At 38.8% G+C, this 25,892-nt stretch overlaps 1 protein-coding gene across 4 annotated transcripts in view; it reads right to left on the bottom strand.

Annotated features, from left to right (window-relative positions):
• Window positions 1-25,892, bottom strand: part of LOC121739343 (lysosomal-trafficking regulator) — a 77,571-nt gene that overhangs the window by 2,189 nt on the left and 49,490 nt on the right. For all 4 annotated transcript variants that reach the window (XM_042131763.1, XM_042131747.1, XM_042131755.1 and 1 more), the window contains 39 exons: window positions 25,134-25,256; window positions 23,688-23,778; window positions 23,405-23,522; window positions 21,691-21,905; window positions 21,274-21,483; window positions 20,988-21,080; window positions 20,781-20,906; window positions 20,556-20,693; window positions 20,217-20,368; window positions 20,056-20,110; window positions 19,694-19,869; window positions 19,359-19,433; window positions 19,159-19,276; window positions 18,657-18,814; window positions 18,187-18,360; window positions 17,779-17,961; window positions 17,531-17,692; window positions 16,718-16,888; window positions 16,264-16,547; window positions 16,122-16,168; window positions 15,222-15,403; window positions 14,970-15,092; window positions 14,513-14,680; window positions 12,500-12,589; window positions 12,194-12,328; window positions 11,906-12,079; window positions 10,977-11,187; window positions 8,697-8,858; window positions 8,243-8,442; window positions 7,249-7,581; window positions 6,646-6,883; window positions 5,986-6,144; window positions 5,406-5,619; window positions 4,959-5,220; window positions 2,871-3,018; window positions 2,179-2,319; window positions 1,067-1,281; window positions 696-854; window positions 120-300 (listed from right to left, as the gene is read on the bottom strand). In XM_042131763.1, coding sequence (XP_041987697.1) covers window positions 120-300; window positions 696-854; window positions 1,067-1,281; window positions 2,179-2,319; window positions 2,871-3,018; window positions 4,959-5,220; window positions 5,406-5,619; window positions 5,986-6,144; window positions 6,646-6,883; window positions 7,249-7,581; window positions 8,243-8,442; window positions 8,697-8,858; window positions 10,977-11,187; window positions 11,906-12,079; window positions 12,194-12,328; window positions 12,500-12,589; window positions 14,513-14,680; window positions 14,970-15,092; window positions 15,222-15,403; window positions 16,122-16,168; window positions 16,264-16,547; window positions 16,718-16,888; window positions 17,531-17,692; window positions 17,779-17,961; window positions 18,187-18,360; window positions 18,657-18,814; window positions 19,159-19,276; window positions 19,359-19,433; window positions 19,694-19,869; window positions 20,056-20,110; window positions 20,217-20,368; window positions 20,556-20,693; window positions 20,781-20,906; window positions 20,988-21,080; window positions 21,274-21,483; window positions 21,691-21,905; window positions 23,405-23,522; window positions 23,688-23,778; window positions 25,134-25,256 — 6,364 coding nt within the window. The remainder of the gene's footprint in view (window positions 1-119; window positions 301-695; window positions 855-1,066; window positions 1,282-2,178; window positions 2,320-2,870; window positions 3,019-4,958; window positions 5,221-5,405; window positions 5,620-5,985; window positions 6,145-6,645; window positions 6,884-7,248; window positions 7,582-8,242; window positions 8,443-8,696; window positions 8,859-10,976; window positions 11,188-11,905; window positions 12,080-12,193; window positions 12,329-12,499; window positions 12,590-14,512; window positions 14,681-14,969; window positions 15,093-15,221; window positions 15,404-16,121; window positions 16,169-16,263; window positions 16,548-16,717; window positions 16,889-17,530; window positions 17,693-17,778; window positions 17,962-18,186; window positions 18,361-18,656; window positions 18,815-19,158; window positions 19,277-19,358; window positions 19,434-19,693; window positions 19,870-20,055; window positions 20,111-20,216; window positions 20,369-20,555; window positions 20,694-20,780; window positions 20,907-20,987; window positions 21,081-21,273; window positions 21,484-21,690; window positions 21,906-23,404; window positions 23,523-23,687; window positions 23,779-25,133; window positions 25,257-25,892) is intronic.

Raw genomic sequence — 25,892 nt, 5'->3', positions numbered from 1 at the left:
GGTAGGTAATGTAACGAAAAGTAAATGTCATCAAAACACGATTATTATTAAAGAAATGAATAAAAACATTCATCAACATCGAACACAGTCTATGTGCTAAAATTGTGAGCTACACTTACCGCGAAGTAGCAATAACATTGTGTGATGTGGCGCAGCGGCAACTGATCGTGCGTGAGCCAGCGGCTGCAGTCTTGTGACGCCGGACCAGGTGCGACGCCCGACCTCTCGCGGGGCGGGCCGCTCGGGCGAGCCGCAGTACCGACCCCAGCGGGCACCCACAGCCCCCGCGTATACTTGCGCCTAATTTTTTTACAATTTACAATGCTATAATAATATTAAGTTACAAGTTTTAACTATTTATAATCCTACATCCTAGAACAAAAAAACTTTTTTTGCCATTATATTTGTCTGTTTTCATAGATACTTATTTACTTATGTTTGTTCCTTAAAGGGCTCATTCACGGCAGTCTGCCGCGCCGGCTTATGCAGGATAGTGAATGGTGTCGCAAGCCTGCATGGCGGTCGGCCTGCGACACCATTCACCATCCTGCATAAGCCGGCGGACTGCAACGCAGGATAGTCAATGGGCCACTTTATGTCGAAATTCATTTGTGAATAAAAAAAGAAAATATTTTACTATAAAAATAAAATAACAAACAACTCAATAAATTCAATAAGAAGTTGTTGTCACGTACCGATGGCATTGGCGGGGGCGGGGCTAAGTCGGGCGCGCGCTGTGGGTGCGGCTGGCGCAGCAGCTGCCGCGGCGCCTGGCCGTACGTGCGCACCATCGCGTCCGCTGCGTCGCGGTCCACTTGGTGTTCTAGGGCCGACGGATCGAAGCCGTAGTACGTCTGAATGTTAGGAAAAATAAGTTTTCATGATGCATTTAGTTTTCGGATATGTAATCGTCGCGTCTATTTTTGTTGCCATAAATATATGGCAACAAAAATAGACGTCGAGGAATTCCTTAAATCAAGGTAAAAAATTTACCACGAACTTTTTTAGCCTTTAACAGATTGTAGTATATTCCTATGCGAAATAAAAACTTAATAACAGTACTAACACATGCTGGAAAAACGTTGATGGCGTCTATGGCCGCCTGTCCGGTCTGCTTGTACCCGAAGACTAAATCGATCCAGAGCGGCAGGCGCTCCGTGACGGCGGGCGCCTCCAACGCCTGGCGGTGCACGAGCGTGAACAGCCGCGCGTCCGCCGCCCACTGCGGCAGCTGCACGCTGTCCACCGGCAAACCGCATTGACGCACACCCAGTTCTAGGCCTGATGTGTCGTTTATGTTAGTGTCATACTTAAAATTGCATAACCTGTACTATCTATGGTATATTTAAGTACCAGCAAAATATTATGATAACATTGTATTTAGTTATGAACATTCCTACATGATGTATCAAAATGAACCTACTGTTTAGAATAAATATATATATAAATATTATATTAATATGCGAGCGAAAAACTTTGGATACCTTTTGACAAAAAATGCGGAATCGTAGGTAAATGAAACTTTGCACAGTTATAGTTTATAATTTATATGGTGAAGGAGTGCATCGAGTTAAGATAATATCTTTTTGAAATTATACTTTTATCATACATTTTTTTAACAAATAAAACATTACAATTTACACTCACTACAGTCTACAACACACACACACACTAGCTAGGAGATTTTGATTGACAAGCCTATAGACACGAATTGTACTCTTTTATTTAGGGTTGAAGTCTGTTGTCAAATTGAAAACAGATTTAGTTTTTTGTTGGTTTCTTGTATTGAATCATAAAATATACTGCATTGGACAATTTTATTATTACACAGCCAGTCTGTCATCATTAATTGACTTTATTAATCTGAGCCTGCCGCAGGAATTATGTCTAAAAAATAATAAAGTCAATACTTTGATAATAGAAAATCAATAGAAAGGCGTTAAAATTGGAAACTTATAGTTTTATTTTTATTTGAGGACGAATTTCGACCATTGGCGAACTCTAGTAAATAGTTTATTGCTTATAATATTATGTTGAACTTACGTAGCCATTTAATTTACACAATGAATATTAAGTAGATCAAATTCTCGACAATTATGATAAATGCGTGTAATTTACAAGAATTATTTTAATAAAAAGTTAAATATGTATAATAATACCAACTAGGCAAATGTTTACCTTCGTTATTATAAAACAGCTCTGGAAGGTAAAACAGTTCGGGTATGAGTTCCTTGACGTCGGTGGGCGAGTCGTTGGTGATCAGACGCCACGTCGTCGCCAGCGAGTGGAACGTACGATCCGGCATGTCGAAGTTGTTATCTGGCAAATAAGACGTTATTACATTTTTCATTAACTCACCCCCTTTCTTTCTAATAGTAACATTTATGCAGCTAAATATGTTTATACAAGGTATTTTGTCTTTGCCCAGAATATTGAAAAAGTCACATCAACAGACGTTACATATACGACGCAGCGTACATATATTTCAAGTTTTTACCAGTATCGGGGTTAATCATTTACTTAATAAGAGGTAATTTTAGTCGTAACGAAACTTCAACTTGAGGAATAGATTTAAGAATCTGAAAGGTTTTATATAAAAATATCAAAGTATCAAATATTTTACTCGTAAGGTACATTAATATTATTATTCAATACTAGATGACGCCCGCAACTCCTTTGCTCAAAATTAGTTTCACGCGCGGGTACCGTACATTTTTCCGGGATAAAAAGTATCCTATGTCCTTTTCCGGGACCCAAAGTATCTCCATACCAAATTTCAGCAAAATCAGTTCAGCGGTTTGGGCGTGAAGAGGTTACAGACAGACGGACAGACAGACACACTTTCGCATTTATAATATTAGTATGAATACCTTGGTAGTTAAGGAAGAGTTCAGTGAATGGTGGCAATCGAACTAGGTAATGCAGCACGCCGCCCGAGTTGGAGTACAAGGACGCGTAGTGGTGCGGCCATCGCGACAGCAGCGGGCTGCATCCGTCACGCCGCGCCGCTGCCAGGTCCTACAATATGAATAATATATATATAGGAAGTGTAAGATGAATGCAAACATTAAAGGTTGAAGTCATATACAATATACATACCTAAAGAATATAACTTTATGTTTTATAAATAGCCTTTTAAAAATCAAATTGACTTTTCCCATTACCAATGACAATATAGTATTAACAATTGATAAACGTAATACGCTTTTATTTATTTGGTCTGCCAACAGGTCTACATCTTATAAAAACTTATTTCACTAATATTACAACACGAAACTTATTAAGGTGCAGACCCAATTACAGGCTGACTCAGCATGCTGCAAATCATATATTTATAGCGAAATTGTTTTTCTGAGGTCGATGATGACAATATCGCACATTACGTTGGGTAGGGGATTTCCGCTAGCACACGCTTAAAAGGAGCAAGTTTGTGAGCGGTAATGTCAACATCGAAGTCCTTGTACACCTTGTTATGGTCTCGACATATTCTCGGTAGCATGCTACGATGGCCTAAATTGGTTCTCTAACCCTTTACAGAAAACACCTCTCGCTTTCTAGAGTTAGGTCTTGGAACAGAAAACATTATTCGTGACAGGAAGTCATGACTGTTATATAAGTTATTAAACATTTTAAAAATAAACACCTGACTTATCTATCTACGATGCTCAAGTTTCTTAAATAATACTTTTTTGGTAAATTGTTAAAAAGAAAAATAATTTTCGTTGAACCGCTTCTATTCTATTAATATGGCATCGATAGTGTGGACTCCAGACCGGGGAACAATACTTCAATACCGTTCTCAGAATCATAAAATACAACAATTTAAAGAGCGATGACGTTTTAAAATCTTTACAGTTCCTCCAGATGAAGCCCAGCTTTAGTCACTATGGTATCAATGTGGTTAATAAATGTTAAGTTTTCATCAATAATTACAACTAGGTCTCGCACCTGGGATACCCGATCAAGATTTACATAATAAATGTGATAAGAAGAAGCGATAGTATTCTGCTTTTTCGAGAATTTAATAAAATTACACTTTTTAGTGTTTCAAGGAATTTTGTTAATTCGGTCGGTCCAACTATGTATTTGATCTAGGTATATCTGCAGTTGAATAATGTCAAGGTTGCTCGTTATAATTTTATAAATCTTAAGATCGTCAGCGAAAATTAAAAATTTACAATATTTGATGACATTAGTAATATCATTAATAAAAATCAAAAATAGTAGGGGTCCCAAGTGCGAGCCCTGAGGCACTCCAGAAGTTGCGATAATTTGCTTTGATTCATACCCATTTGTATAGGTCTACCAGAATCTGATGGCAATTTTTGACGGCAGATTTTCAAAAAATATCCTTGATCATTGGATAAATTTTTATATTTACTACTTTCAAAATTCTAGAATCTAAGTACTTTTAGACTATTTAAATAAAAGCTTTTTTTCAAAAAGTTTTTTGTTAATAATTTAAGTATTGTATTTTAGTAAGCATGGTGCTCTCAAAACGATTGAGATGTTGTTGGATATCCTCGCAGGGGTCAGCAGCGAGAGCAGGATTTTCTTCAATGACGAGTTCATCAGCGATTTTTACACTGGTGTGTCGCTATTGTCGCCCTTTCTTTTGATAATTTGCATTCCGGGCACTTCCATGTCGTTTTTGATTTACTTGACAATTTAGAGTAATTTTCCTTTGTAATCCCACACATGCAAAGTGATAAAAATGAGAGCACACCGCGCAAGACAATTTTTCCGTAGTACTGATTACTCGTTGACATAAAATGTAAGTATTAGAAAAGGAAACATTGGAATACAAAACAATAAGGGCAATAAGGGTTTTATGTTTGTTAGTTTAAAATTTTATTGTACAAAAACAAAAGCCCATACTTTTGAAATTGAAACTAATAACACACTTAAAGGAGAAGAAAATAAAAAAGTAAAATAGTTTATTTAATATGCATACTTACGTTGTAAGTGTTGATATAATGTTGTTCTCGGTTTCGATTTTGTATAGCCATTGGGCGGCTGAGATCTCGGAAGGAAGCCGGATCGGTGAGGTCCAATATTTTCGAGGTGTAGTCGGCGATGACGAAAGGTAACACGGGATACTGCATGAGGTCGTTGTAGGAGCGTCCCGCTAAACCGTTGAGAATCATCAGGTACTCCCAGTTGGTTATGGCACCGACACGCCATTGGTTCATCGCGTCCGTTAAGTTCTCTTGTTCAGTCCTAAAGGTAAAATTTGTATTTTATTACGACAAAAACAAAGCTGAAAGTATAACCTACTCCTATTTGGAAGTCGGTTAAAAATATGTCACCATGTACGATATGAAAAATGACAGGGGTATTGGCAATAAAAGCACTATGATATCTTTAATATAACTGATACTAATAATAATGATTACCCAACGTACCGTTCGGGTAGGTGCGCTCGTGCCAACTGTTTGAGGAAGGCGGATCGCTCGGCCTGGTCCTCGAACGCGAGCAAGTGCGCTCGACCGGAGCGTAAGAACAGTTCTAGGGCGCACTCACGCAGGCACCAGCGGCGCGTGGCGACTGCAGCTAGCGAACGCAGCGGCAGGCACAGCGGCTCCGCAGGCTCTTCCGGCACCCAGTGCAGACGGCGGTCTGTTAAATAAAAAAAAATATTTCTGAGTAAATTTAACATATTATTTATACCTATGGACGCTTAACACCATGTCTGTGTGACCCAACGGTAAGTACCTGAAGGACTTGTGTTACTGGTACCAGACGACGGAAATACAATATTTAATACTATACATATATTTAAGATTTTTATTATATGATACAAAAAACATATATTAAATACCCATGCATAACTCAGGAAACATTGAAAAATTTTGTTTCCGGCATGAGCATCCACAATCTGAGCCACCGAGCCAAAGGGGTCGTCAGATTTTTCAGGACGTAAAGGAACAAATCTTTTCAGAATGTCTACGTGTTTGCCCTACCACCACCGGTTCGGGAGCTAACCTGTGAGCAGCAGCTCGCCCGCCGCCGCTAACGCCACCGTCACACGCCGCACCCGCGCCGTGTGCTGCACCGCCTCGCCCGCAGCCAGCCGCGCCGCCGCGCCACCGCCACCGCCCGCACCGACCACGGATCGTAGAGGCGGCGGCGCCAGAGCACGCTCTGTATAAACACAATAACAAGGTCAAAATGTTTGTGTTACCATGTGTTACGTTTTTTATAATAATTATTGTAACGTTATTTTTTTAAATTTTAACCTACTGGCTACTACTAATGCAGAGTTTTGTATGTAAAGTGTCATTTTTTATGTGCTAAAACAAAATATCAACTTTTAATTTGTTAACTATCTGACACAATATAATTTTTGTAAATAAACGATTTGCGTCAATCTATGTTTTTAATAAATAATTGAAGACGTGAATGGATGAACACAATCAATATTTTGTAACATATTTTAAAATCTGAACAAACCTTGTAACTTATTTACTTCATCACCTGGCTAATATATCTGGCTGCACATAAAATGCAGTTTTTTTATTTCAAATCATTTTTCCGGCCCTACTGGAGGATTTGTGCAAAAAAACGGCATTTTTTTTACTGTTACTTATAGTGTTCTCCCTTCTCACTCACGTCTTCAATTGCGAATATAATTCAATAGCATACGGGATTTGTATTTGTATGGTGGCTTGAGAAAACGTTCCGGGATGCGAAGGTGTGCTCGTCGGAGTCTGACTCGCACGCGGCCGGGGCCCTCTACGTCGTCGAGCTGCCAGGACGCCGGCGCCGCGTGCTCGTCGTACCACACGCCGCGCTCGTGCGTGTGCGCGTTCACTATCCGCTGCCAACGCGCAGCCGCAGTAGCTGAAGCCGCGCTAGACGCTTTTAGTTGTTCCAGGAATGCCTGTATGATAATATAAAAAACATAACGTAAAATATTCATCCTATTTTCCTATTTACCTCTATGAAAATATTACGTAAGTAATATAAATAGGAAAATGAAAAAATGCCAGGAATACTACACTAATAATTTCTTCCTTTAAAGAGTTAGGACTTACAATGAATAATAATAATTTAAAGATGTAGACATATTTAACAACAGCATGCCTGTTTATAAGTTAAAGTTATATGATGTGTTAAAATGTAAACAAATAAATCTTGTCTATTTATATAAATTATATGTATGTACTGAATACTAAAAATGATATGATATGAGTTTTAAGAAAGTGTAAACAACTGTTTGGTTCTTAAATAAAAATAAATACTTGCCTTGCGTTCCGCGTTTTGAGTATCGACGACCAGACGCGTAGCTGCCATGGCGGCCTCCGCCAGCGCACGTGCTTGAGCTTCCCGAGCGAACACCGCTTTGCCAATGGCAGCGCGGCGTCGCGGCGCATTCGCGAGGCGCCGCGCGCGGTCCGCACGCCGCAATCGCTCCGCCTCGGCCGGAAGAGCCTCGCTGTCGAGTCGCTCGGCCAGCGCCGCTTGCGAGCCCACGGCCCAGTCACGCGCCCAGTCCGTGATCGCCAGCTCTACGCCACTCCCACCACGCTCCGCTTCCAGGTGTACGTGTCGCAGCAGAGTCAGTAGGTACACCGCCAACTACAAATATTTTTCATGTAGTTTTTACAAGCAGGAAAATGCACTTGTTCATCACGCGGGGAATAGGGTGTCCTAACTATAAGTGTTTCTCTATTCTGTTAGTGACAATGTATTTGAGTTCAGGCTGAGCCCGAACTCAAGCGTCAATGGACGCAAACACATATGTACTTACTAATAGTCAGGGAGCCCTAGAATTTTTTTTATTACTATCAAGCAATTTTTTTGTGAGTAGCTTCATTTTGATAAGACAAACAATATTTTTATTTGCGAAAAATCTTAAAAGTCGTAGCTAACAGAGATAGAAAGGATTTCATACTTTGATTTGATGGTCCTAAAATAATTTGTAGGACAATGTTACTCTTAAATTATATAACTATTAACCTACCAATACCAGACAACCCTTGGTTTAAGATACATTCTCAAATAGATATAGTTAGAATTGTATTACTTAAATAAATACAATAAAATTAATAAATATACAAAAAATCTGCTGCTTAGGGTTAGGTTAGGTAGTTTTAGGGTTCTGTAATCAACAAAACTTGGTTGACTACGGTACCCTAATACCTTTATACCAAACTTTCTAATGAAAAATTACCGTAGGTATGTTAAAAAAGCTTAAAATATATTTATTAGTTATTACAATAATAAAATATTACAATACCTTCCGTAGCGAGGTAGGGTCTCTATTATGTGGCACAAGATGAGCGAGCGCAATGGGCGGAGCTCTGTATAATGCCCGCAGCAAATCCGGCTGCAAGGGACGGGCGATGACGCTTGGTGTTGCCGCCCACCAAAACAGGTCGCTTAGGGCACCGCTCGCCCCGCCCCGTCTGCCGCCGCCGCCACTATCGTTGCTGCACTCTAGTCCATAAAGATACAAATCAATTGCCAGTAAAAAAATAATACAAGTATCTTTTAAAATACACAAATGGTGTGTAATATCAATGTCGTCTTCTTGGCTTGTCTCGAAATCTGTATAATTACTTTTTCCGCGGACGGACTCAAGTCTCAACTGATTGAAATTCTTATTACTTATTAATGAGATTTAATATAATATCATTTGAATATTATATTATCATTTGAATATTATATTAAATCTCAGTATAGTCTCTTACCGTGCAGTAGCATATCGAGTAAACGACAGAATAGTGCTCGCTCGGTGGGCTGCGGCGGGTCACGTTCACGGGTCGTTAGGAAGGCGACTGCCCGCGTCTGTACAGCCGCTATACGGGCGCGAGTGTCCGCCACTTCTGATCGCTCCACCGCCGAAGATAGCACTGTATTTGAAATACAAATAAATTAGTCTCCACCAACTTAAAAAGTTACTAGCGCTCGCCAGCGGATCCGCCCGCGTGGATGTCGGTTACCGCTGCAAAAAGCCTACCCAGGAAAGACTCGGTCAGCAAAATGATTCCCAGGTCAATTCACAGACTCCGACACTAACATCGACGATGCAGTCATTAGGTATCCGCAGGCTGCACACTTGACACTGCACAGATTGTCTTCCTCCCGCACGGGTACCCCGGCCCCGCCTTGGTGACGTCTACTATTGTAATATTATTTTAATTTCGCCATAATTTCAAAACCAAACGTCCAATTTTAATCATTCTAAGACCACATATTATATAAATAAACTGTACTTAGTGATGAAATATATAAATAATTTTCTGAGGTGCGTGATCTCGGCATTTATTTAGATGCTAAATTACATTTCTATTTACATATTGATAGGATAGTGACGAAGGCATTTAAAGCATTGGGTCTTATAATCCGTCTCAGCAAGCCTTTCCGTAGGGGTAACACTTTGAAAACACTTTACATGTCCTATGTGCGTAGTGTTCTCGAATTTGGTAGCGTGGTCTGGAGTCCCAGTTATGACGTCCACGTTCAGAGATTAGAAAAAGTACAAAAAAAGTTTGTAAAATACCTTAATTACCACTCCGGACACACACACACACAGATTACAAGGAAAGCGTGAAACTACATCACATGCATTCTTTGTGCTCCAGACGTGACTACCTAGATGCTATTTTCCTTTATAAAATTGTCAACAATTATACCAGCTCCCCAGACTTATTAAGTTTGGTACACTTTAAAGTTCCTCGATCTTTTTCCTCACGTTCTAAAGACTTTTTTCACATTCCTTTTTGTCATAGAAATTATGCAAAAAATACCTTTCTCAGGCGTTCTTGTATACATTATAATAAAAATCTATGCAAAGTAGACATCTCCTCAAAGCTGCGCGATTACAAGAAACAAGTACGCGAATTATCTGAATTTTAATATCATTATATTTTGTATTAGTAGTAACTTAAGTCCACATTATTGTTGTGTATTATAGTAACCCTTTAGTCTAGTTTTGTGATCGCGACTGTTACTTAACAAACGCATCCTTTAAATCTTTCATAGTTTAGCAATTAATGGTAATTTAGGTTTATTTGTAATCATATTTGTAATAATTTTTGTAAAAAAACTGTTTTTGCCTTAATAAAAAAATTTTTAAAAAAAAATGAAATAATTTATTTTGATAAGGATTGATAGCATGAGTAAGATAAACGCGTTTAAATGTAGTACAAAAAAAATCAAGATTTTAAAATAAATAAATGGTTATTGTGCCTCACTCGACATAGATAGGTATAGTGTGTCGCGTTTTGTAGATAATTATAAGGTCTACAATTACTAAGAACATTTTATGGTTCTATCTTATATTGTTTAGGCAGCGTACGCAAAATAAGTAACTTTTTTGGTTGATTTTTTACACCTTGCGTCCGAAAAACCCAAATATCTTACGGAATCCTATTTTTTTCCAAAATAAAATGTAGCCTATGTTCAGCAGAAATAATGTAGGAATCGAATGGTTAAAGAATTTTTCGATTTTTTCGATTGTTACTTCTTCATTACGTTATTAATTAAATAACTCAGTACTTTATCTATGCATTGACGTAACCTTAAACCTATCAATGATAAATAGTTTATGGGTAAAGTTGTGTTATTGGGGGGCTAAATATACTTTAAAATTTGGCATAAATAAAGTTTAATTTAAAAAAATGAAATAAGTTATGTGCACACTGCACAGCTGTTTTTGGGTGTTTTAATTTAAGGGGTACCAGGGTTTTTTATAAAAGCTTTTGACACCCATTTTGTTGACATCCCGCGCTATAAACAGAAGTACACGCGGACGAAGTCGCGGGTAACAGGTAGTATTATTATATTTTATACCCGTGCGAAGCCAGAAAGTCTATAAATATTTAAGGGACCTTTTCTTATAATAATATTTATATTCTTATTGAAAACATAAACGTTCTTTTCTTACCTAATACATTGACATTTCACTCAAGAGACAATTAATTATATACCTTTTTAATTTTTTTCACACAATGGCGTAATACATTTACCGTTAGTGAAGTATGTTGGTCGTCGCACCGGCTCGAGCGCGGCTCGGCGCAGACGCTGCTGCAGTGCGTCAAGTTGCGCCGCGTACAGCGCCGCCTGCGCCGCACGGGCCGCTCCGCGTACGCCCGCTCCGTCGGCACCACCCTCCGCCCCCTCGTCCCCGCCCGCTTCGCACTCGATATACCGTAACAGAAGGTGCGTGTCCAGTATCGACTAGTAAAATAACATTTAAAAAATGATCATTCAAGTCATTATTTTATAGGTACTATTTATTTATTAAGGTTGTGGGATATTATATATATATATATATATATATATATATATATATATATATATATATATATATATATATATATATATATATGCGTGGAGGCCGTAAAGGAAGATCTTGACTTCCCACGTGAATCGTGATACATTTCAGCTGTCGTATATATACCGACGCACTTAGATAACTTCGATAGCGCGATGCAGGAATGTTAGGCGAATTATGGGTACTGACACAAGGTAAAACACTTTTCTACAAAAATGTTTACAGATAATATCCGTACTAATCCTTACTATAATATTATAAATGCGAAAGTGTGTCTGTCTGTCTGTTACCTCTTCACGCTCAAACCGCTGAACCGATTTTGCTGAAATTTAGCATGGAGATACTTTGAGACCCAGGAAAGGACATAGGATACTTTTATCCCGGAAAAATGTACGGTTCCGGCGTATAAACGAATTTTGGCGCAACGGAGTTGCGGGCGTCATCTAGTTACAGATAAACCTACATTACTATTAATTGCAATACTGTGTATTAGTTAAAAGAGGATACATATTTTCTTAAGTAACAGTCTAGTCTATAACAAATCTAAACAAACGGAAGTATGTATTGTGAGACATTTTTTATATTATATTGAAACTAATTTCACAAATGAAATGAACCAACCTGCATGCTGTTGTTGCCCGCAAGTGTTTTGATTGCGATTCTATTGAGCAAGTCCGATAAATCCTCCAAGATGAGCTCCTTGCCTTCGTATTCTTGCTCTTCCCGACCCAAAGCACGAATGGCTCTAACCACAACTTCAACCAAAGCAACTTCGCTTATCGTTTTAGTCGATACCTAGGAAGGTAAATCGTAAACGAATTAAACAAAATGTCGAATAATTATACATATCATACACAATTACATATTATGTTCAAGTTACTGCTATTTTAAATTTGCAAAGAAAATTACCTTATCGACGAATCTGCGCAGTACTGCGACTAGATTATGAGCTAGCGGCACATCTCGAATAGCTAAAGGCAACAAAGCAAGAAGCGGCGCTGCTCGCATTGCGTTTTCTTCTGCAAATGCTGCCCATATTTTTGCCTGTATAAGGGAATATTACGGTTTTATATTATTATATGGTTACATGTTATTATAATTATGTAATAATAAGTGAATATATTTTTAAGCATTTATATCGTGCTCACAATATGTTTTAAGCATAAACTTAATAAATAATAAATAATTATTAAATTTAATACAAAAAATATTTACATCGAGCTGCTCAGAGAGCGGCACGTCCACGTCCGTGAGGAGCGCGCAGCACGCCTCTGCTAACGAGGACGACACGCCGTATAGAGATATCTGTGAGATAAACAATGTAATTATGTAAAACAAGAATTTTACAAATAGTAATTGTCATAAGACGTAAAGCTTTAAGGTTTCTATGGTAAAAATCTATTAAAGATGTTTCAGATATTGACGGCAGGAAGATAAACGATCAGTAATAGAAAAAATCATGTAAAGACTCCTCGCCAAACGTAATGTCGTCCATAAGAAGTTTTTTTTTTCAATTATTCTGTAAATTGTCTCTTTAGAAAGGCTAATGATATTAATTAAAAACCAGCCAAGTGCGAGTTGGACTCGCCCATGAAGGGTTCCGCAGCAGCAATAAAGTATAATTTTTATGAAATTAAGTTGTTTTTGATTTATTTTTATATTTCAGTTGATTTAATGAAAGTTAAATTAAGGTTTTCCATTTATGACGTATAAAAAAACTACTGGCTAGATCTCGTTCGAACCAATTTTCGTTGGTAGTTTTTGTAGTAATGTACTATCAGAGAAGTTGATTCCTATGCAAATCGGGGACCTAAGTAGTTTGGTTGCGTTACGTCAAACCCAGCTGACAGATTACAATTAACATTGAATTGACATATTCGACCAAAAAACATTGGTCTGTCAATTGCATAGGAATCAACTTCCTCGATGGTACATCATAATATATTTTTTTAGACTTATCATGCCCCCCCACTTTAGAAGTTAGACACACATTTTACCACTTTGGAAGAGTCTCTCTCGCAAACTATTCAGGTTAGAAAAAAATGATACTATAGTTTGCGCGTTTTAAGATGATATGGGTGACAGTTCTCATAATCCTTGCGACGGGTTTTTTTAACAAGAAAACAAAAAAATCAAAATGTAATAAATTAAATTCCATCTACAAAAACAAATGTTTCCTATAATTATAAATAAATAAAAATGAAAAGTTGCTAAATGCTAACTTATCTATATACAATACGTGAGAGAAAAACTTTGTAACCCTTTTTACGAAAAATGGGGAAACGTAGGTGCATGAAATTTCGCACAGTTATAGTTTATATGGTGAAGGAGTGCATCGATCTAATATTATTTTAAAATTATGCTTTATAATATTTATTTTTAACAAATAAAACGTTAATAATAATAATAATAATAAAACGTTATACATCGAAATAAAACCTAAATTTACAAAATATAGGTAACAGTCCTAATGTCGTTGCAAGTAAGATCGAATTTCGACCATTGGGCGATCTCTAGTTAATATAAAATTATAAATATTAACTGTAGCGATATTTGTTATATGTACAAAATCTGTACAAAACTGTGAAAACAGGAGTAAAAACTATTGTTACGAAAATATTTGAAAAATGTTAGATGCATGAAACGGAACGTATGCCAATAGAGATTGACACTGTTGAATCGGAACCAAATCGATAAAAAGGGCGGCCATTTTAAATCGCCGGCGCCACTCTGAAACGTCAGTACGAAATCGATAATTTCGATTGCAATTCCTTTACGAAATGATTCGATTTTTTAAAATTATCGATTAAACTTTTTAGGTAACTTCCCCACTATTGTCAATTATTATGTGTCACCCATTTCATCTTAAAACGCACAAACTATCGAAACCTCAATATGATTTTTGAAAACCTATCCATAGATACCCCCACACACATGTCCCCATAGGTACAACTGAAACAAAAAAAAATTTTTTTTTGTTTCAGTTGTACCTATGGGGACCCCTAAAATTTTTAATAATTTTCAAATTTTTGTATCAAAAGCTTAATGCGGTTCACAGAGTATATCTACGTACCAAGTTTCAATAGTATAGCTCTTATTGTTTCGGAGAAAAGTGGCTGTGATATACGGACGGACAGACAGACAGGCATGACGAATCTATAAGGGTTCCGTTTTTTGTCATTTGGCTACAGAACCCTAAAAACGGTATTAAATTTTCATCAAGTTTACCTGATTAGCAAGATGTGAGTAGAACAATTTGGAGGTGGGAGCTTGGGCGTTGATGGGCGCACGACGCATCAGTTCTCGCGCTACACGCACTACTGCGGCGCGTACGCTGGCCGTGCGGTGATTGGCAAGTACTGCCACTAGCTCCGGCTGCACCACAGCAGTCACCGCCTACATGCCAGATATTTAAATAACTTTACTTTAACTGTTATCACCAAAAAAATCCTTATGACATAGAAATAATGCATTATTGTGCCAGACATATTTACAAAATATTTTAAAAATGAATAAATATAAAAGTGATCTTCGCACTTTGTCTTGTGACTGACGTATAATATTTGACATTCGCAAACAACAACGGTTCACGCCGAAAAATCACTTGAGAAAAGTAATATTTATATTTTTAAAAACATAATGATCTAAGTCATTACAAAAACTCAATGACCTTTTCTCGTTATACCTGAGCAAGTTGGTCTTTCGGCAACGCCGCAAGTGCATCGCGCAGTAAAAGCAGCAGTCCCTCGCACGCTCGCCAACCCGGCTCCGCCCCCGCGCGCACCCCGCTCATGCTGCTGACCATCGGCTATTATAAAAAAAGTTAAGATTTTTATTTATGATTACAAAAATTTTGCAACTTCAATAAAATAGTTTAAGCGTTACTATTTAATTATAAGTCGATTGAAAAATCGATCATTTTAGACTAGTAACTGACCTGGGGATTTGAATTTTCATTTACGTTGGTGGGGTTTTCATTGATATCATTTTCATTTACGACTACAAAGCCGTTCAAAGCATCTTCCTTGGTGTTGACGTCGTTTTGCACTTCTTTTTCCTTGTCTTTTCTCTCGTCTTCCGTTTCTGTTTCGACGTCGTTGTCGAGTTCTTTTTTTTCCTCTGTTCTCAAAAATATACACATTTTTGTTATTTATGATTTAATCCTTTATTCAAATTTACCAGCTACTAAACTAATCTTAAATATTGCTGTTCTTACTATTTTACAAAAAAAGTCTGAAAATCGTTCTATTAGTAAAACCTAACCTTTAGCCCCAATTTCACAAATGTCTGTTAGTGTTATAGTTTGTGCGTTTTATGATGATATGCGTGACACATTATAATTGACAATAGTAGGGAAGTTACCTAACAAAAATTTATCGATAGTTTAAAAATATCGAATCACTTCGTAAAGGAATTGCAATCGAAATTGCAATCGACATTTCAGTGGTGCCGGCGATTTAAGATGGCCGCCCTTTTTTATCGGTTTGATTTCGATTCAACAGAGTCAATCTCTATTGACATAAGTTCCGTTTCATGCATATGACATTTTTGAAATGTTTTCGTAAAAATAGTATTATTAATAAGTTAGCATAATAATATTTTTATTAATAACATAACAGCATAGCAAAAAGATATCTAAGGGGTTAGTGCGAGTTTTATTCGATCGGACGCATCGAGCACGTTTACGCGAATTTATATGTGATCAAAGCAGTATCCACGTTAGCCAGTAGATGGCGCTGCTTTGATTCCATATAAATTCGCGTTAACGTGCTCGACGCGTATGATCGAAAAGAACTCGCACTAACCCCTCTTATCTACAAAATTAACTTTCACTTACCAAGAACGCTATCTGAGTTATCAGAAGTAGATGTAGAAATTGACCTCCTAAAATAAAAATTCATTTTTTATAGGATTGCAATAATATTGTTAGTATTCGAAGAATATACATAGCGGATGTTTTAATGATAATAATTACCAACCTGTCCTCTCTTATCTTCTGGTTTATAATTCCTTTTAACCGTTTTGTAGACTCTACGCCGCTATCGTCCGTCTTGTCGCTTTCGCTGTCTCGGTAAGCGTTTCGATCCATCGTATCACCCATATCATTTAATGGCAGATCGCTGGGGTTTTCAGCCGCGGCAAAGTTGGCTCTGGCGCGTTTGCCAATAAACTTCAGGAAATTGAACTCGCTTGTCTCCGGCGTGTCGTAGGAAAGCAAAAAGTAGAACGTCGCACGTGTGTGTGTCACGAACGTGTCGCTTGCCTAAAAAATAAGCATATTTTTAATTTATTTGCTTTTGTATGTTAGTCCTACTGATATTATATCATGTTCTGTGGCTAAACGCGGTTAAGTATTTGTTTTAAGAAATGACTTGACATTTTTATCGCTTGAATGTTACATTATTAGCTAGTAGTCACACTTTTAACACGCACCTGGTGCATCAACAGTAGGAAATCCGCCAACAGCGCCAGCTCGTTAAGTGCGGGTGGCGCGGGGGCGGCGGCGAGTGCGGTCGAGCCCGTCAGCAGCGCGCGGGCCACGCCCACCAAACAGTCGCTAGCGTGCTCGTCCATACCGCCACATTCAGAATTTAAAAACCGCTCCTAGAATAGAAATTAGCCTAGCGGTCATTGAACTATTGTCAAAAACTTGTCATATTTCTTCGTTTTATTTATTGACAATAAAGTGACAGAACTGATTTTTCTAGTCTAAGGGCGATATCATATTATGCATACTCGATGTGAACTGAGTATAAGGCTTCGTTTCCACCGGAGATGCGTTGCGAGGAATGTGTTTTTGAAAAGCAATAGAATCGCTGCGCTTAGCGAGCTCAGGCCAATGGTTCTCAAAAACACATTCCTCGCAAGTCGCAACGGATCTCCGGCGGAAACGCACCCTTTAAAAGTATATCACTTCGAAGTTCGAACTCATAAAAAGTTGCGAGATTAGAGACTAAGGGCCTGTTTCACCACTTCCTGATAAGGCTATCCACCAATTAACTTGACAGATCAAGTATGGAGAATCTGTCAAAAAAGTTGTGAATAGCCTATTAGGCACTTTATCAGAAAGTGCCGAAACAGGCCCTAAGAGTTACCAAGATGTTTTCCGATGAATCCATAATAGTCTGTGTCTTTGTAACAGTTCAATTTTTTTCTTAAGTTAAGTTATTTTTCACATAGCTCCTAAACTAGAAAGGTTAATGACCGCTGGTGCCACCTAAAAATACCGTACTTTCTGTACACTACCTTGGTTGTAAGTAAAAGTTGGCGCAGTAGGTCAGCGCGCGCCGCTTGGTAGCGATTGAAATCAGCGTGCGGATGGTCGCGTCGCAACAACGCTCGCACACATGCCAGTGTCAAACCCCAAGCCGTGCCAGTGTAACGTAGTCCTGCCTCATCCCACGACACCTACGAGAAGTATTTTGGTTGTAGTTGTTTAAGGTACGCAATGAATACGATATAATTATTTAAATACGATTAATTTAAAATCTAACCTGTGCAGTTTCAAAGTTACGCCAGGCTCGAAACAGCAGTTTAATGAGTCTTGGCTCCACAAGAAGAGCTTGCGTGTCGACGTTAAGTACCACGTGACCCGCTTTTCGCTCGACGTTACCCGCCGATCCACGCTCCATGACTCCAGTTAACACGGGAGCATTGCAGGCTTCGCTCAGGATCACCTGTACACATTACTTTGCTTACTTACAGGTTGCATACAATATTAGTACCTGTAGTATCACATCTTATTATGCAAAATTACGCAAAAAGCAATCATTAGAAGGATCGTATTCAATTCCTCTAAACGTATACATACATTTTAGGGAAATACGTGCAGTATGTCAGAAAACAAATATGAATAAATATTATGCTACGCAAACTATGAAAGTTGTAATAAACAAATGTACCTGCAACATGGCAGCGGAGAGGCGACAATTCGGCGCAGCGAACACCGGCAGCAGCAGGCGTAGGGAGTGCGCGGCGTGCAGAGCGGCCGCAAGTCGAGCGTCCAGCGCGCACGACCGCAGCAGCAGCGACAGCGCCGCCGCCTGCTCCTCCGCGGAACCTTCGAGCTCCACAACCTGGGAGGATAAGTCAACATCTTGTTTATATAGCTTTCCACATCTTCAAACAGATAGAAGAGACAATATTTTCAAGCGGACCTCAAGTGTGAGTATTTAATTAGAAACAAAAAACTATTCTACATAAATTTACTATACATTTTTAATGTTAAATTTGGTTATTTATTGAAATTATTATGACACGTAAAACTATTTTTAAGCTTTTAACACCCAACAAAGTGGGCACGGGTCGGCTAGTAAGTACTTTAAATTTATTTTTATTCAATACATTAAAGTACTTATTAATTTAAACTTACCCTAGCGAACAGGTATAGTAACAGGTCAGGTCCACCGAGCAACAGTAGCGCGGGTGCGAAGCCTCGATGTACGGAGACGCGTGGCGGCCCCGCCCAGCTGCAGCGCAGAGTACGCGGCGGCTCGCCCGCACCGCCGCTTGACGGACGGCCGCCCCACACTGCAAGTAAAGTATAACTATGAGCAATCTGAGCATTTCTTTGATACTAAGAAGGGAAGATACGTTATGTTTAAACAGATTAAAAACTAAAAGAGTTAATGTTTAGTGAAAACTGTTTAGTTACACCAATGAACTTTAAAAATAACAGTATTACACAATACATCACAGATACATCATTATATTTTCAAACAGGTAGTATAATGTAACAAAAATAATTATTCATAATATTATATTACAGTACTTACTTTATAGAAATTCTGTGCATTTTCAAAAAAGGTCTACAATTAATAAATTAACACAACCAGTAACAATACTATCATTTTTTATTTGTAGTTTCTACTAACCTGTAGGCGCAGGAGAGTATTGTGGGTACAATAAAACATGGTCAGGCGCGTGGGCAGATAACGCCAAAAGTTGCTGTTCGTGGAGTTCACGCAGTATATTACTTGGCAGCTCGTATACCTAAAATATTAAAAAAGCCACATCAATATTTTTTTATCATAACTTAGTAAAAAAAATGTAAAATGTAAAAACCAGGTAATACCTGATCCCAATCAAGTCCCATTTCAAGAATTTCCGGAGTGATGATAGACGAGAAATCTGGGGACTCACAGCCAACCTGAAAATTATTTTAAATTAACATTGTAAAAAAAATCGGGCTAAAATTTATATTACGTTTACCCGACCACGCCTGCAGGAGGTTATGTTTTTCGAGCGAACATTCATAGATGCCTCATTTGCATCTTAGTAGGGAAAATGAAACTGTACCCGAGCTAAGTGCTTGCACGTGGGTCGTAACTTGTATCCATAACAAAGAAGTAACTACACTTTTGATAAATTATTATTTTACAAATAAACAAAATTGAAACTACTAATTACCTGACATGGCTGGTTAGGTCCGTGCGCGGCCACGTGCGCAGCGGCGGGCGGGGAGAGTACAGGCGCGCGGTACACGCGCACGCTAGCCACCCGCAGCGTACCCGCACCGACCGCGCCGTTCGCGCTCGCGTGACCGAACACCACATTTACCGGCGTCGGCTTACGTACCAGGATACCTATTGCAATCATATTATTAGTCGATTCAAATTTAGATTAACCAAGTTAGTCCGTATACAGTACATTAGGTCTTGAACACTATACATAACGATCGCTTTCTTAATACCTCACTGCGCGATTCTAAAGCTACTTTTGATCAAAATATAAGTATTAAGTAGTTATGAAATATTTTTAAACCTAGTTACCTTGAACTGGTAGAAGTATAGTTTCGCACTCCCGTCCATCAATATATACTGTTACCTGCAAACGACATTACAATTTACAATCATGTTTAAGAAATGAAAAAAAAAACAAATTATTATACAACATCGTTCATATTATGAAATAGATTAGTTAATTAACTGACATGCAAATGGATGCGACGGCCAGCAACACGTTCGCGTACGTCAAAAGCCAGGCACGTGGTGCGACGTAGAGGCAGCGTACACGTGGAGCGCGCGCCGCTGACGATACGGTTGACGCGCGCTTCGGGCCGTGACAAGCGGACACTGACGATTCCTACAAAAAACAAACGGTCTGACCAATTCAAAACAAGGCAAATTTCCACTTTTTAATTTAGTAACTATAAAATATAGAGATTAGTTAGAGATTAGTTGATATCTTTAGATTAGTCTATAAATTTTTACTATCGTTTATTTCTTTATAATAACTAGAAAATAATTGCCATATTCAAAAGTATGATTACCGCTATTAAGGTCTGTCCAAAGCTCAAACATTAGAGAGTCGTGGCCCACTGAGAGTACATGCATGGGAATTGCGGCACCACGCGGCGTGCCACGTATTACGGGCTCGTTCATATCATCCAGCCACTGTTCTGCTTCGTCTAAAATTAATAAAATAAACATTTACATAGCCAGGGCAACATTTTATCAATGCAATATTTTTTAAACATTATTATTAATAATATAACCTTTAGCTGGTATTGGCGGCTGCAGTTGCAGCCAAGCCACTACAGCGAACCCTTGCGCCCAAGGCGCCCAGCCCGCACCGTCTACGGCGCACCGCACCGCGCCCACCGCCCACGGTGACACCACACCTGACAACGACAAAATAATACTTATAACAAAAATATATTGTATTATACATAATATAACATAATATTGTATTGAGTACTAACCGGCACTCAAGTGTGACATATGCAGACGATGGGATTGTATCTCTGCTTGTTGACTGAAGGACGACGCGACAGACTCGTCAACTGGTAATTCATCTAAAAGTGTAATGCTTTATATTAGATTTTTAAAATGATTTATAAGTTTAAAATTCACAAAAACTAGTGATAATAATTATTATGACGGGTACTGGTATGAATTATGATTAAAAACGCTTCTACACGAAGTTACAAAAAAAGCTCACTATGCTTTCGCAGTTACATATCTTATTAAGTATATTAAAATACGAACCGGGCTCAGGCGTCAAAGAGATGGGGAAGAGCAGCTCATGATCGGGCGCGTGCGATCGTTGCTGCGTCAACAACCGCTGTAGCGCACGCAGCAGCGGCGTCAGCGGCGGGCGCGGCGCCGCGAACAGTCGCAGCAGCGCCGACAGATCACGCGCCGACAGGCGACGTCGCGCCGCGCCTACCACCAGCGACAGCACTGCACGCTGCAAATCTGTAACGTCACATTTACATTAATAAGACAGTGTCTATCTCAATCTGTGTGACCTGTTTGGCGTTCGCGGTACTAGGTACGGTTTTGAAAACTGTCAATAAATTAATAATTTTTCGACACTTTCCTATCTACCACCAGACAGATCACCGTATCAATCGTGTCCTTGTCGTATTTACCTCAAGACCAACATTAAAATAAAATACCTACCTTGTAGATCCTTGTGTTGTTGCGACAGCAAACGCGTGGCGGGAGCTCGGGGCGCCAGCAGGCGGCCCAGCAGCGGCGGGGAGTCCCCGGGCGTGGTGTCCGCCCCCTCGCCCTCGGCGCCCGCCCCCCACGCGCGCGCCAGCCCCGCGCACACGCGCTCCAGCTCTTCCACGCTCTTGTTCCGATTTTCCACTGAGCATTTCTCTCCCAACAAACTATTAAAATAGAGAATAGAATTATGTTAAAATAAAATACGGGCTGATGATGATGACCTAAGCCCACTCTCGATGTCAGCTTTAACTAGATCCTAATCGGTCCTACCGTTTGGATGCTTCATGCCACGGACATATTATATACAAACACAGACATGACACGTCAAAGAATGTGCGACAGTGTCTGTCTGTGCCTGTCTGTCTGTTACCTCTTCACACCCAAACGGCTAAACCGATTTTGCCGAAATTTGGTGTGGAGATACTTTTTAGTCCCAGGAAAGGATATGGGACACTTTTTATATCGGAAAATGTACGGTTTCCGCGCGATGTTGCCGCAACGGAGTTGCGGGCGTTATCTAGTCCTACTATCCTACTAATATTATAAAGGTGAAAGTTTGTTTGGATGTATGGATGTTTGTTACTCTTTCACGCAAAAATTACAGAACGGATTTTAATGAAACTTTACAATAATATAGCTTATACATCAGAATAACACATAGGCTACTATTTTAACCGACTTTCAAAATGGGGGAGGTGTTATGTTCGTTTTCTTATGTTCAACGATTACTCCGCTGTTTGTTAACCGCTTTTCAAAATTTTTCTTTTGGTTTATAGGGTATCGTCCCAATTTGGTATTATATTCACAAAAGTGGTGATCTGATGAAGGATCCATAAGTAATCGAGGGAACTCCTCAAAATTGATAGGGAAACCATGTGGTTTGGGTTCGTGAGAAGTATTCAATGCATATGCTACCAACAAGTAAGATTTTGCACCGAGTTATACCTGGTATACCGTGGTTCGGAAGGTGCTGAGAGAACTCCTGATTCTTTATAGATACAAGTTTGGGAGTTTCGGCGTTATTTTAAGAACGGAGAGCATAATATGCTACTATGCAAATTACATTCATCATCATCATCATCATCATCACTACCATATTATACCATACATCGTCCCATGGTTATGATAATGAGCCTATAATGACCCTGTTATTGGTACTTTTCATAGTCTTTTTTAGATCGAGTCTCGAGTTTGTCAAGCGAAAATTAAAAAAATCTATACCTACCTAATATTATAAACCTGAAGAGTATGTTTGCTTGAACGCGTTAATCTCAGGAACTACAGGTCCGATTCAAAAACTTATTTCAGTGTTAGATAGCTCATTTATCGCGTAAGACTATAGGCTATAATTATATTATTATTACGCTAAGACTAATACGACCGAAGAAACTCAGGAAAATGTGGGAAAAACGGGGGAAATATTAGAAATTACGAACTACTGGAGCAATTTTTATGGCAATATTTGGCACAGATATAGAGTAGACCAAGTGAAGGGAGTAGGGACATAATTCAAAATTTTTATTTGCAACATAAGCTATTTTTTATGGAAAAATGTACCTGTAATGTGTAAATGCCGAAGCCGCGCGGGACATCTAGTTTATTATAATTTCTACAGTTTTTATTTTTGCAGGGCGTTTTATTTTTTAAGGAAAGCCATTCGTACCCGTCAATAAGCTGCGACACGATGTCGACGACGATGACGCACAGCTCGGGGTGCGCGAGCTCGCCGTGTCGGTCGTACTCCGGACACTCCACGTCGAAACACGCGCCATTCGGGGAACCTGACATTTGTCACAGTTTTAGTAAAATAGTTGCAACCATAATCACTGATTCACTTCTTTTAATAGCAATCATCTAGTTTGCAAGACGCCACAAAAAATATTCCATTACATTTTTTACTTTAGACACAGAAGATTATTTATCATGTCGGAAGTGGGTACACTTACTGGTGACGGCGTCGAGGGCTGACAGTGGATCTATAACGTTTTTCATCTTGATCGACGCTAGGAAATCTAGCTTTCCAATCTCAACGTCCGCCTGTAACAAAAACCCTTTTTAAATGCTTAGAAAGTTTCAGTAAGTACCTATTGTAATAATATTATCATCCATAATATATTTAGGTATAAAGTATAGGAGTAAAAGAGCAGGGCTCTTCTGCTGTCTATCACTTCATTAAACCTTAATTAAGATTATTTGATTCCATGTTCACACAATTGGTATATTATTGAATTTAAGTTCATCTATATATAGGTATATAAAACTCAAAGGTGACTGACTGATTGACATAGTGATCTATCAACGCACAGCCCAAACCACTGGACGGATCGGGCTGAAATTTGGCATGCAGGTAGATGTTATGACGTAGGCATCCGCTAAGAAAGGATTTTGATAAATTCCAACCCCAAGGGGTTCAAATAGGGGATGAAAGTTTGTATATAATAATACTTCTTAACGCGAGCGAAGCCGCGGGCAAAAGCTCGTTTTCCTATATAATACAGGGTGTTAGGTTTAACACCGTTATCCTTAAAACTATCAAACGAGCCTCAAAAAAATCCGTCTTCAACCCATACAAATAGGCTACTTGACCTACTTTTTTTCTTCATGCTAATCGCTTCTTATTCATTCATTTTCACAAAAAAAACTAATATTTTATATTTTACACAGTAAAAACCCATAAAAATGTTGATTGAAAAATATGCCTTATAAATGGCGCCGAATACTCTGTCCGCCATAGTGTGACGTCATACGTTTTGTATTTTAAACTCTTTTTATTGAACATTTTTTATGTGCTAAATGTACGAGTCTAAAAGTGTCCAAAATTATAAAAGAATTAAATAAGAAATCATTTGTAATGTTGAAAACTTTTGAAGAAAAGTTTTGGCCATTTCATTTCCCGTCTTATAATAAATGGATATAATATAAAACTGATGTTTTATTTGAATTTTTAAGAAAATATATTTTACAAATCTTTCTAGGCTTATTCTTATTATTTGTGTACAAATAAACTTACATATAACGAGCGTGATAAATAAAAGATATTAAATTACGAGTCTGATGACGTCACATCCAAATCGGAAGTACCGCAAAAGCGTTTTCGTCAGTACAAATCCTATTTTCATAAAATCATATTTTCAAATCGACTTTATTTATCAATCATAAGCTTTTATTTGATGATTAGGGTGAAATACGGTTTCCTAGGCCAAGTTCTACTAGAAATATGCATTTGTTCAATGAAATTGAATATAGGTCAAGTAGCCTATTGCGAATCCGGGCAATTTGTATGGGTATGAAGACGGCTTTTTTTTTGAGTTCCCAGCATTATTCTCATAGAAAAAGTTAAACCTAACAACCTGTATAACTAACTTCCTTACTTGGAAATTCTAAACCTTTACCTCATATCCATCGTCTCGTTGCAGCCTGGGGTCGCTGTGTTCACTTGCGTAAGGGCCCGTGGCGCTGTCCTCGCTCGACGAGCACTCCGAACTGCCGCCCGACGGACAAAACAGCGGAGGAACCTGCCAATGTTTATTGAACGTTAGTGAGTATTAACAATAATTCTTACCGTCATTTAAGGTGTCCCCCACAGCCCACCTAACACCTTTATAGGTGTGTGAGCGAGAGGACGCCGCGAGCGCGACGCTTATGCAGTGAAGTGCGCTCGCGGTATCACGCGGCGCTCGCGTCGCTCATATGCCCGAGGGACGTGCACGCCTTATGTGGGGTCAGCCCAGGGCCGTAGCTAGGGGGGGGCATAGTGGGGCAATGCCCTACCTTAAAATCACAATGCCCTACCTTAAAAATACCAATAATCGGCCAAGTGCGAGTCGGACCCGCGCACGAAGGGTTATACCGCGCACGTACCGTTATAGAGCAAAAATAGTATGGGACCTACTTACCTACCTAACCCTTAAATATTTTTTTTTAACTTTTATTAAATTACATATGTATATTATTAAGGCCTTTGTGAAAATTTCAAGTGCCTACCTGTTGTCATCATCAGAGATCGGAATTGGGTGTGTGAAAATACCTAAAGTTTGCAGCGGGACATAATATGGAGCTGTTACAACCACTTAAGTTAAACCGGTTTTGGATTTTACCGGTTCAGTTTTGTATTTTTTTTAACATGTTCCTTACCTTTGAAACACCGAACT

This window comes from Aricia agestis, chromosome 2 (assembly GCF_905147365.1).
Source record: "Aricia agestis chromosome 2, ilAriAges1.1, whole genome shotgun sequence".
In the NCBI taxonomy this organism is placed as follows: Eukaryota; Metazoa; Arthropoda; class Insecta; order Lepidoptera; family Lycaenidae; genus Aricia; species Aricia agestis.
Note: the sequence above shows the minus strand (reverse complement) of the source record. Positions and strands in the feature narration are given on the sequence as shown.